At 31.3% G+C, this 12,944-nt stretch overlaps 1 protein-coding gene across 2 annotated transcripts in view; it reads left to right on the top strand.

The window, feature by feature from the left end:
• The window catches only part of LOC100161697 (organic cation transporter protein), a 30,371-nt gene extending 18,724 nt beyond the window's left edge, over positions 1 to 11,647 (top strand). For both annotated transcript variants that reach the window (XM_001944683.5, XM_016807338.2), the window contains exons 2-9: positions 1,301 to 1,674; positions 2,791 to 2,894; positions 3,950 to 4,104; positions 5,161 to 5,329; positions 5,454 to 5,899; positions 7,703 to 7,890; positions 9,300 to 9,445; positions 10,453 to 11,647. In XM_001944683.5, coding sequence (XP_001944718.2) covers positions 1,301 to 1,674; positions 2,791 to 2,894; positions 3,950 to 4,104; positions 5,161 to 5,329; positions 5,454 to 5,899; positions 7,703 to 7,890; positions 9,300 to 9,445; positions 10,453 to 10,522 — 1,652 coding nt within the window. In that variant the 3' untranslated portion in view covers positions 10,523 to 11,647. The remainder of the gene's footprint in view (positions 1 to 1,300; positions 1,675 to 2,790; positions 2,895 to 3,949; positions 4,105 to 5,160; positions 5,330 to 5,453; positions 5,900 to 7,702; positions 7,891 to 9,299; positions 9,446 to 10,452) is intronic.
• The last annotated feature ends 1,297 nt before the right edge of the window (positions 11,648 to 12,944 follow it).

The following is a 12,944-nucleotide window of genomic DNA, read 5'->3' as shown; positions in this document are numbered from 1 at the left end:
AGGGAGACATGTGCGGGTCTTCACTCCCAGTGGAGTGGGACCTAGTTGGAAACCCGGATGACGCAATCGGACGACAGCACGGGAAAATGGTGACTGCGTAGAATCACACACATTTTTTGCACTTTGCTATGAATCGAACCGATGACTGTGTGAGTCGTAAGTCAACTGTGTGACCACTGCGCCATTCCGGCCCCAAATAAAAATATGTACATAAATATGTGCTAAAGAATTCAAAATATGTATTATCAAAAAAAAAAAAATAATAATAATAATAATTAATAATATTGTAACAAAATGTAATAAAAAATATATATTTATCTAATTATATTGATTACAAACATTTATTAACATTCATTTTTAAATTTCCGAATCCAAAAGATCGCCGATATTGTCGTAAAATCTTAATAATAATTAATAATAAAATGTGATAAAAAAATGCATATTTATCTATAGTTATCTAATTATCTTGATTACAATTAATAATAACGTGCACTTTTAAATTTCAAATCCAAAAAATATATAACCTTTCAATTATTCTAACTCTGAAGAAAAGACATTAAAACAGTATAATTGTTTAAATATGTGAGAAAAAATTGAATAATTGTGAAATATGTAAAATTAAATATAGCTCGTTTTATCAAAAATCTTGTGAAACAAATTTATCACTTGCCGAAATTAGTTTATCATGTCGCAGAGAAAATATGTATTTACATATAAATCCGAGCCCTACATATAACATATAGGTAGTTTGAGTAAAAATTTTGTTCAGTTCAATTAGGAATATTACAGTCATAGTTATAATTATAATACAAATATAGGTACATATAGTTTGAGAAAAGCTAAACGCTTTTGGGTATACACCTTTTTTTTCAGTTCTATTGTTAAATAATATTGATGCGAAAATGATGTACGACCTTTTAAACGATCGATGCGCAAACGATGTATAACCCAAAAATCGAATGATGCGCAACTGTCTTGCAAATAAGGTCAAAAATAACAATATATTGTGATGCGCAAACGTCAACCGGCGGCCTATTTTAATATATCAAATGCAACAAAATATATGATATATTAATATATTATATAGTGTGGACAGTGTAGTTGAGCAGGTAAATACAGTATTATTATAGTAGTATACTAGTATAGACCGATAAATTATAATTGAAGGGAGCAGCAATATAAGAGAATTGAGTAAGTAAGAAAGTTCTGTTTGTTGTTGTTGAATGTGTTTGTAATATTTTTAAATATTTAGATACACCTGTCTCAGCTATTGCTATATCGTTTTGTTATAATTTTTCAGTGACGGATGATGCGAAACAACCACAATCAAACGTCAACTGTGGCGACAAGGAGCGCGACCTCAACAAGCAGTCGTCGACCGTCGCCAAGTCAGGCAGTGATCCCGTACAAACGGCACTGGGTGACTTCGGTTGGTGGCAGTTTTGGATCACGTTCGCCCTGTCTCTGTTGAAGTTTCCGATCGCCTGGCACCAGTTGGCGATTATATTTTTGGCTGCCAGAACGCCGTTTAAGTGCGATATCGGCGATGGGTCGACAACATTGTTCAACGTGACCGATAGATGCAGTTCTCTCGACCCAGTCACGCACGAAGTGGCATCATGCCATCAATTCGTTTACGACCGGTCCGTGTTCCAGGAGACCATAATCACCGAGGTACAGTGTAGAACACCGAAAATACTTGTTGCGGCAATTATCTAAGTCCGCTAACCAGCTGTAGTCCACACGCAGTGCATCCGACCCACCAAAAACGCATGGGGGTGACCCGGTGGCTATTAGGAAAAATGAACTTGTGGATGGGGTGTAAAACAGGTGGATGATTTCCTAAGAAAGTTAAATAGCGCTTAATTTGTATACCTTTAGGTTGTGTTAAATACATACACATGTCCATGTATTAGTGTATTATAAGTGCATAATAATATATAGTGCAAATTACATTAGGACATAAATGGACATTAGTACCTAAATATTAATAATGTTATAATAATTATTAGATTACTATAAAAAGTTGAGTGCTTATACTCATAGTATGAATAATACAATGCGACTAAAAAATATCCAATTTCTGTTAGGCAAAACGAAATCCATGTATGAGCAACCCTATAGCAACTTATATAGGAGTTAAAGAACGAAGCTATAAACACTCCCCAAGTTTCAAGGATTATGTGTGAAATCAAACATGCAATTTTAGTGTCCTTCAAATTCGAAATGTCAAGTCATCAAGGTTGTAATGTAAATTGTAATACATCGCACCATTTTCCAAACCAAATAAAAATAACGTGAAAGCAAGAAAGTAATCTATGGTCCTGGTCATAAACTCATAATAAACGGTCGACAACCAATTTAATACATTTATAAAGCAAATTATATGGGGCGTTGTTTTGGGAATACCAAATTTAAACTCTAAGGCTTTAACATTTATCCTCCTTATAAGTTGCACAGATATAGCGGTACCCAAGTATAAAATAGAAATTTAAAGGTTTATTGATATTCTTAATTTGTGTTACTCAATTACTGCATATGGGATCCTGTAGGAGTAACAAACGTCTCAGGGTCAGAGCCCAGAGGAGCAATTTTCCACGGATAAAAATCTCTGAAAGTCGTTATCTGGGCCAATACTTCTGTAGATTTGTGGACTTATTTTTTTCGGTATTACAATATTTCACATATAATTTCCACGCCACAATTATCGTACTCAGACCATTTGGGTAGGTTTTTTAAATTTATTATAATATTATATATTAATTTTTGGTTTTCATTATTGTTCCGCAGTGGGACTTGGTGTGCGGCCGGTTCCAACTGTCCAACATCGCCCAGTCGGTGTTCATGTTGGGGGTACTCATCGGAAATGTGTTGTTCGGTATGTTCTCTGACAAGTACGTATATTATATTTTATTCTTGTATTAAGTATAAAAATAATATTATTTTTTTGACACAAATCGCAGCTAATTTCACTTGTAGCGTATTTGTATAGACTATATTAAAAAGTACTTCTCTTTTTTATCCTATACGTGCTATGTCATATGTGTACTATAATATACTGTACACGATTTGTCTGCATATATATGCAGTCTTAAATTGGAAATTAGAACGAGTAATTTATTATAAACATCCAATTTAGGTACATTAGTACATTGCTTGTGATTTGTGAAATTGTGAATTAGTTTCAATTGAAAATAATACATGACTCAAACAGTCAAACTCTGCTTATCAGTTATAACTATTTTCAGCCGTATAGGTAGATACATAAAAAAACATATTAAACGAAAATTTAAGCAATATTATATTATACACGGAAAACAAAAAATTATATTTTTTTTTAATTTGAGCACCTACTTGTAAATTTTGTTTGGTTAAAAACACTGAAATACATTAATAAGACTATCTACTTATTATGTATATATATTAAGCATGACGTCAGAAACGTACCACATATAATGCGTATTAATATTCCTACCCAAAGTATAATAAATAAGGAGGACTTTCAATCATAAAAAGTTAAGGAACCCTGAAAATAACGAATACAAACTAAGTATTTACGCAGAACTAAGCTCCCTTACGTTCAATGAACCCGATATAGGGGTTCTAAAAATATGTTGGAGACTTAGTTAGGCAGGGCATGTGTGGAAAGCGGAAGACAGGATAGTTCACAAGGTCACGATGTGAACGCTAGATGGAACAAGACAAAGATGACGACGGTGGTGTGACCTAGTCAGAGAATATTATCTTAATCTCCTAGAAATCAGGGATGGAGAAAAGATATGAGATGGGTGGCGTGACATAGTGGAAGAGGCATAGGGTGTAGCCCTATGGCCTCGAAAAAGCTAAAAAAAAAATAAATATCATTATTTTAATAATGCCTATTTACTATCTGTACGAAAAATAATGATGTTAAACGCGTGTGTAATAAAAAATGCTTTGATGTTCTTAGATATGGTAGAAAATTACCAATGATGTTCGCTATTGTCTTATTACTCGTTGCCGGGGTCGGCACGTCGTTAGCTCCTTGGTACGAGCTATTCCTACCACTTAGATTTGCGACTGCGTTAGCCATTGGAGGTCTAATGATTAGTAGCTTTGTTTTAAGTGAGTATCAAGCTTATAATTTATTTATAGGAATTAGAATATAGCGTGTTCTGAAAATTGGCTTAGGTATTTAAAATTCCGTTTCAATACCGCAATTCAATTTTCCGGTATTAACTATTAATGACATATATTATATTTAAAAAAAATATTAAGTAAAATAAATAAAAACCATTTTTAAATAATTTGAATACATAATAATATAGTGCATTCGACTCTTGTACCATTAAAATGTAATGCAACCAACCTTGTAATAGCAAAAAAAAAAAAATAAAAATATTAGTTTGGGTAATTGACCGTGAATACAGAAAAATTACAAATAATTGTATAGACTGTGGTAAACCACATAATATAATAATTTGTTTTTAGCTTCCGGAAAACTATAATCTTTTAAACTATAGTATTTAGAATAATATTTCGTTTTTACTTTTTAGTAACTACGTAATAGTGGGGGCGTAAATGCTGTAAACCGTCAATAAACATAATATACATTTATTTTTAATCTCAAAATAATGTTTTAATAAATCATTTGAAGGTTTTAAATTTTAATGTAGAATAATGAATCATTACAATAACGATGGTTGGTTTTAAAACATTTAATAATTTTATTGAATAGCGTAACTGATTGATGGAAACATTACACGCCTTGTTAATATACTATAGATCTGTCCAAGCATTAAAGTTATTAATTATTATGCGTACCTATAACTTATTTTAAAACTAAATTGGGTTTTTGTCATCATCTGCAGCTATATACGTATATAGTAGACCAGCTACATACTAGCTAATCCTAACCTGGCCTATTTTGTCATAATATTGTCTTGTCAATCAATTGTCTAGGTCAACCTTCATAATGCCCCATATTTGTATTGGTGGACACTGGTGTCAAACTGTAGGCTATGCGTTATATATAAATTATGTTTAATTAATTTAAATGTAAGTTGAAATAAAGTTTTAAATGTTTAAAAATGTTGCTCTAACATAGAAATATTATAATCATTAACAATAAATATTATTAAAAGTAATAGTAAATCATTTTTTTTTGTTTAATGAATGCAGCCATGGAAGTTGTGGGCGGGAAATGGCGAACCGTGGTCAGCACGTTGCATCACATTCCTTTCAATTTAGGCCACATGAGCATGGCTCTCATTTCGTATTTCATTAGAAATTGGAGACAATTTCAATTGGCTATTACCCTGCCATCGTTGTTTTTCTTCACGTATTGGTGGTGAGTACCCATACGTGTAATATTCTTTTTCGCAAAACACCACACCGTAAGCCCGAGCGTACGATATTTTTGGGAGGTGTATCTTTAAGTTAGAACCACCTACAGAACGTAATTTATTGTGAAGGATAATACCGGAAAGCCCGCGGTGGCTGTTGGCAATGGGCAAGGAAAAGCAGGCGCGGAAAATACTGACTGCGGGCGCCTCGAGGAACAACCGGAAACTGGACGGTGAGTTCGAAAAGTCACTGATGAATAGCCAGCCTGGAAAGGGCGCCGAAGAGAACAAGGGCAATGTGTTCGACCTCTTCCGGACGCCCAACCTGCGGAAGAAGACGCTGGCCGTGTTCTTCAATTGGATGGTGTGCGGGCTGTGCTTCTACGGTCTGGCGCAGTACATGGGCGAGATCGGCGGAAACATATTCGTCAACGTCGCGTCGTCTGGGCTTATCGAGTTGCCGGGCGCGTTCCTGTGCATATACCTGTTGGAGAAGTTCGGCCGGAGGAACACTCTGCTGTCGGCCAACCTGGTGACGGCCATGGCCTGCATACTGATAACGTTCCTACCTCAGAGTGAGTTATTCGACGATGATATTACTAATTAAACATGTCAACTATAGGTGTACTGTGCGTACTTACTTACCTATACCTATAATAAAAACCGTATAACGACTTGGCCCGGACTATTTTATATTATATAGGTACCTATACGTACCATCAAAACGTGTGTTATTAGTAACATAATATAAGCATGGAAAAAACCAGTATTTTAAGATAATATTATATAGAGCTAAAATTAATGTTCCACGATGTTAAATAATAATATGTTTATAACATATAGAGTATTTTACATCCAAAATTACAATTTATTGTGATACGCCGTATTAAATATTATTATAAAAAATACTCAAGTGTGTTATCGTTAAAAACGTAAACTTTATCAAACTAAATCAGCTAGGATACCACTTAATACAAACACTATTTGACTTATATATTATATCTAATGTTCTGTAGATGTATGGTATGATGTATCTTTATATTATGTATGTATTTAAATGAGTACCTATGCAGCATGCATATACAAATAATTATAAAGCTTCAACTAACCAAACACCGAACAGTCTTGTCCACGGGGTAAATGCGTCGGTGATTATAATATATTATGATTTGATTATACGAGGTTTGGCGAAACGATCGACTCTATACTCTGTTCAGCGAGAGAGCACGTTAATTCTGCGCATCCCTCCACGTCGCAAGGCTATCGAAACCGGTTCCCCAATGGCATGGTGTTGCGTGGGGGAACCAGTTTTCGTCGGTGTGCGGCGTGATCTCTCGCTGAACAGAGTATACTAGACAGTTTATTCTACATTGCAGTAGAATTTGCATGCAATTACGTACTATTATTCGTATATTATATTATATGCACGTATTTTCCGTTATAAGCTTCGCTGGAATACCTGAAAACACTTTTGTAGAATAGGTTCAATAGGTAAATGTACCGATAAATAGTATGCGGAATTTTAGCGTCTAAGTACTAAAGTACCTACATAATTACATAAGTACGCGAAAGAGAAACTGCTGATGCAGTAGGAAAATCTGCCATTATCCATTAATAATCCCAATAGTACCTATTTATGTGTAAATAGCTTAAATCTGTTCTCCTTTAATAGGTCGAACCAATCCCGGTTAATTTACTGATAGTGGATAAAGAGTAAAGGGTGGTGGTCAAAAGAAGCAATAATTTTCCACGTCGAAAAGCCGTTTGAAGCAATTTTTTTTTTTGTTACATTTTTTTATTTAAATTTAAATCTACTGGCAAAAAATTAACCATTAGGTTAGTACTTATCGTGTTTTAATGTTTTAATGTTTATTTTTGCATAAGATAAATTAAGTTTATTCTGATTTCCTGGTGGTATTAAAGCTCAATTCGCCACAAGGTCGAACTTGATGGTCACCAGTCAACTACAGATGGGCTTCAATATTAGGGGTGCCCAAATCGAATTTAATGTCGATAAATGAATACAAAACTAAAAAATTGACATCGTTGCAAGATTGATAACAGTTGAAAAAATGTAAAATAAATGTATTATATAATTAATTTATTTACAGACGTTATTTTACTCTTCAGTCAGTCATATATATTATTCATTATGTGATATATAATTAAAAATGAATTTCTTTTTGATAATAATTAATAATAGTACTAATTATACAATAGGTGCTTATGTAAATATATCGAATTATAAATATTAATACCATTTAGGTGTCTTTAACGGCTAACTTCAGTCCTACAGACTTCTATGATATGATTTGTACGTGTACCCTGTGGCCTGTGTAATAAATAACTAATAAATAACTGCCGCGTGTGTTATGCAGATTCTGAAGTTGAACATTTCAAGTTCATATTAGCGTCGTTGGGCATAGTTGGATCGTCAATAGCTTTTCCAACCATATATCTGTTTAGTGGAGAACTGTTTCCGACTGTGGTGCGCAACGTCGGTGTTGGATCGGCGTCCATGTGTGCAAGGATTGGTTCCGTAATAGCTCCATTCGTCTCGTCTCTGGTACTTGTGTACTTAACTGCACGCAGATCTAATGACCAGCGCTCGACAGCTACGTCCCAAAAACCAATGAAAAAACTTTATTTTCTAAAATGAACAACACGAATGACATAATTTCAAAATAACATAAACATTGTCCAAAACAAAGAAAAAAATAGTTTTCTTAAGACAAATTCAAACTAATACACGCAATTTTACAGACATTAATATTTAATTTTTCTCTCAAAATAATAGTGTATAATTTATAATTAATATCTGTGCTTAAATACGTAGTCTCTATTCGAATATGCATGCACGATGCATTGCACATCAGTTCAAGTCACTTCAAGAAATTCAAGTACCTACCTAGTGATGGGCTGTGGGTAAATACCCAATGGGTAAGAAATATATTTTGGGTAAATACCGGGGTATTTACCCACGTCATATTTACCTTTGAAAAATTGGGTATTTTTTTTTTAAATATAGCTATACTATTTTATCTTAAATCATGGTTTATATATATCCACCTTGGTTACAACATAAATATTAAAGAAAATCTATGGTTATAACCGTCTAATGTCCGCAAAATGTAGAATATAGAATATAGATTTTTATTATTCAATTAATATTTTTGTTTTTTTAAAAAAATTTATTTTATATATTCTCTTAGATAATATAACAACAGTAAACTTATGAAAATTTTATTTTTTTCTAGTTTTAAAAATATTTTTTTTTGTTTTTATTAATAATAATATGATATTTTGAAAAAAATATGTAGCCAACTTTCCACTTAAAATGTATTTAATTAAATATGGGTATTTTAGCTTGGATCACCACATTTTTAACATTTGTTCGTTGATGAACAAAATTTTATTGAATATTTTTTGTTTGAAGTAATTACCCAAATTACCGGATATTTATTTTAAATACCGGATAAATAACTAGGGAATTTACCAAAAATATATTTACCGGGTATTTACCCATCACTATACCTACCTACCTATTGTTTTGAAAAATGTAGTTTTTTATCTTCAAATATCCGTAGGGTATTAAAATAAAACAAATTCTGTAAGTCCGTAAATAGTATGACGTTCTAAAACAAAATTAATAATTATACAGACTAAGCATACTGCATAGGTAGGTACACTTTAGTAAACGAGCAATGAAACTATTAAGATAATAAATTAACTGTTTAACGTAACCACTGCTTTCGTATAAGTGTGAATCTATATTTCGTATGAATCAAACGAACAATTATATTATATTATTATATTGATCGAAAAAACGGAAATCGGATTCGACATCGCCTGCCCGAACAAGTCATCGAGCCCTGGTGGATCAGCAATATTTACTACGGCTATTATTATTATTATGTTATAGATCACACGTGGCGAAATGATCTAACGCGAAACTCGCGGTGTTGTCTTTTTTAGGGCGTATTCAATGTGTACTTACCGCCGATGATTTTCGGCACGGTGCCACTGATTGGCGCTCTCCTGTGTCTATTGTTGCCGGAAACAAGAGGTGCACAATTACCGGTGACCATTGAAGACGGAGAACGTTTCGGACTCAAATTAACGTGTGTATCACTTTATATAACATTATTATTATTAATTTTATACTTATCTATGATGTATAGTGTATACTGTATAGAGACACCGAGTGCGGGTAAATGGTTAAATAATAAATATAATATAATATAATATATCAATATAAGTAAATGCAATAATACATACTTACCTACCTAATATTAATACTTTTGTTAGAAAAATACAACTTTTACTATGGATAATAAACTATTAATCACTTACTTGGTTTTCCTTTATGTTAGCTCTTTTAGGGGTTTCAATAGGTATTTTTGTATCACACAAACATAAAAGTTTTTCAACTCGACCACGAGAAGTCATTATACAGTTGTTATTATAATAATAAAAAAATTACGAATTCATAGATACCATAAACACAAAAATCATAAATTTCGAGTTGTGCCCTTATTCTACCGACAGTGTGAATATATTTAATGCCTTAAAACCATTTTTTCAGTATATTATTTTAGTCTCGAGCGGTCTTCAGTGCTTGAATTTTGGAACTCGCAGGGACGGAACGGGGCCCTCTACTTTTTTCAAAACATTTTAGCTTACCCTTCTTATTATATTATATAATCATGAATCAATAATATATTATTATCAGGTAGACACATTTTTTTACACTTTTGCATCCCTCTTATGTTTTTTTTTCAAATACAAGCACCGGTATTGTATTGTGATCGTCAAAAATTCTGTATATAATAAATTACTACTACCGATATGGCCAGTGGCAGCTATAATCTTATATCTCGAGTGTATCACCTGACATACATCATACTTTCCCCCCAGAAGAAGATCTTGAGTACCAGGTGGCGGGTGGGTATGTATTTAAAATGATTTATTTTAAGTTCGATCCACACAGTAAATTGACAATAACCACCACTGAATATGGTAATATGGCAATAAAGTATAAACTTATATTATAATTTATAATATATTCCTTAGAAGTTAGAGTATGTGTTGAACAGAGTAAAAGAGTTTAACAAAGTATCTGTTACAGAAAATCGCCAACAAAGAAGGCGGAAAATGGAACACACAATTCTGGATTTGTAGCCGACGAACAATTGTAACACCAAATGATTTGTGAATATTATTGTATTGTACTTTATTATTATATTAATATATTATATCATACAGCGATATACGCTGTCGGTTATACCTACATCATTTGTTATATAACATATAAATTTATAATATATTACAAGCATACAAAATAATGTAAATATTAACTATTATTATACGGTAAAAAAAGGGTTATAGTACTGTATAATGTAGGACTATCGTCAGTGTGATTTTTCACATTTCTCACAAAAAAAGTATAAATTTTATATTAGATAATTTTGTATACATTTATATCGATATGTATTCTTCTTTTAAGTCTTTGCCATTTATGTTATTACATTGTGATATAAGCTCGACAAATATTTAATAAAATTATTTTTGAAGATAATTTTATTATAACACAATATTGCATTCCAACTACTGCAGAAACTGTAAGTTTCCAAAATAATATGAAAATATACCTCTATAAAAATTACATATAACACTCAGCAAAAAAAATTGCCCTGAATTTTTACTGCTTTTAAAATAAATACAATTATAATTGTTTGATAATTGATATTATATAATGATTCATATGATGCGTACTAACATGGTCTTGAATTCTGAAAGCCTTCCGTCACCCCAACGTTTAACGATAACTAACATATAATATAATTGTATGTTAGGTCGATTAAGCAAGATACCTAATAGTTATGCCCTTGTAAATGTGAATAAAAATCAACAAACAGATTATTACAATTTTCAAGTGGTAAAAATTATCACAATAAAAATAGTAGGATCACAAAATTAGGATGAAGAGGAGGTAGGTATATCCACGTAAATAAAGAGTATAGCCGTATAGGTATCTACGTATTTATATCACTGTAAATACGTTAAGTTAAATGAACATAATTTTTTTTTTACAATTAACAGATTTAGATATAAATTGAAATATAATACAGGGTGATTTTTAAAGAATGTCCACCCTATTTGTGTGCTTAAATTATACATATATTCCAATTCTGATTTTTTAAATTCTTAAATACACTTGAAGTTCATATTTTAAAATTCTTGAGATTATTTTTTACCACTTAAGGATGATCCTGTGACAATACAAACTTCCGTTTTTAAAATAGGAACCCACCTTTTTAATTTTTAATTACGAAGCAGATATTTTTTTTAAGAATTTTTATGTATTTTCAACAAAACTCAAGCGAGTAGTTTTTGAGTTATATAACTTTGTGTACTAAGGATAATTTTATGCAGTCTATAGTAATGGATTAAGTAGATATGGGACATATATGATTTGAAACAGTTAGTAATTAGTGACTTATATGTCTATAAAATATTATTGTACTTTTCTTAAAGTAAAATTTTCTGATATTTTATTATTACACTTTTTTTTATGTTATTACTCAAAATGTAGACATCTTACAATTTTTAAATATAATTTACTATTTCTTTTATGAACATATTAAAAGTATATCACCAAAGAAGGCATGGCGATTTATTATAAGTGGAACCTGTTATGTAAACTTGTTTAGGTAATTTTGTTTTATATTAACACAAATGACAAAAACCTTAATTCTGCTGTTTTTTTTATTAATATTTAATATTATTTATGTACAAAATATATGTAAGTACATAATATGTACATTGTGCCTATCCCCAGTACCTACACTAAAATATATAATAATTCAGTCAACTGAATATTGTATTGTGATTTATTCCGTGACTAGTTCAAATATTAATCAAAGGTTCAAACTCTTCAAAGGCCTTAATGTATGATAAAAATATATTCAGCCATACATCATGCAAACATCTAATAATGAACCTATACAGGGAATATAATTAGATACGATATTTTGTGGTATCCCATAATAATGTTAGCAAATACTTATATTTCCGCGCCCTGATAATAATATTTTATACTTTGTATGTTATTTTTATATTTTCTTGAATTCTAATACTTATCGTTTTATAGTTTATATTATTGCTCTGTATTTACATTTTGAATTTATTATTCAGTCACTATTCAGCTTTCTTTGTAAAGACTATTTAGTTATTGTAATTAGAAAAATGAATTCCAAATATAAAATTAAAATTAAAATTCCTTTATCCAAAAGAAAAAAAAACACAAAGGTTTCATAAAGGGATTAAGAGGCCAACATACCATGAACCAACGAAATAATAGAGATGAAACACAGTAAGTTTTTAAAATAATATAAATATTTGCACATGTATTGTATTTATATTTACAATTGTATTTATTTTAGTAGATTATGAAAAGAAAAATGAAGGTAATACTAGTAGGAATAAGTTTATTAAGTGATCCTAGTATATTTTATTTTTGGGCCCTGTAGAAATTTCAAATTTGATTAGTAAAGGTTTAGCTTACTGTCTTGTAATTTCCATTATTAATCTGGGCGTCGGACTGCTATAGGTATCTTA

This window comes from Acyrthosiphon pisum, chromosome A2, assembly GCF_005508785.2.
Source record: "Acyrthosiphon pisum isolate AL4f chromosome A2, pea_aphid_22Mar2018_4r6ur, whole genome shotgun sequence".
NCBI classification, from domain to species: domain Eukaryota; kingdom Metazoa; phylum Arthropoda; class Insecta; order Hemiptera; family Aphididae; genus Acyrthosiphon; species Acyrthosiphon pisum.
Note: the sequence above shows the minus strand (reverse complement) of the source record. Positions and strands in the feature narration are given on the sequence as shown.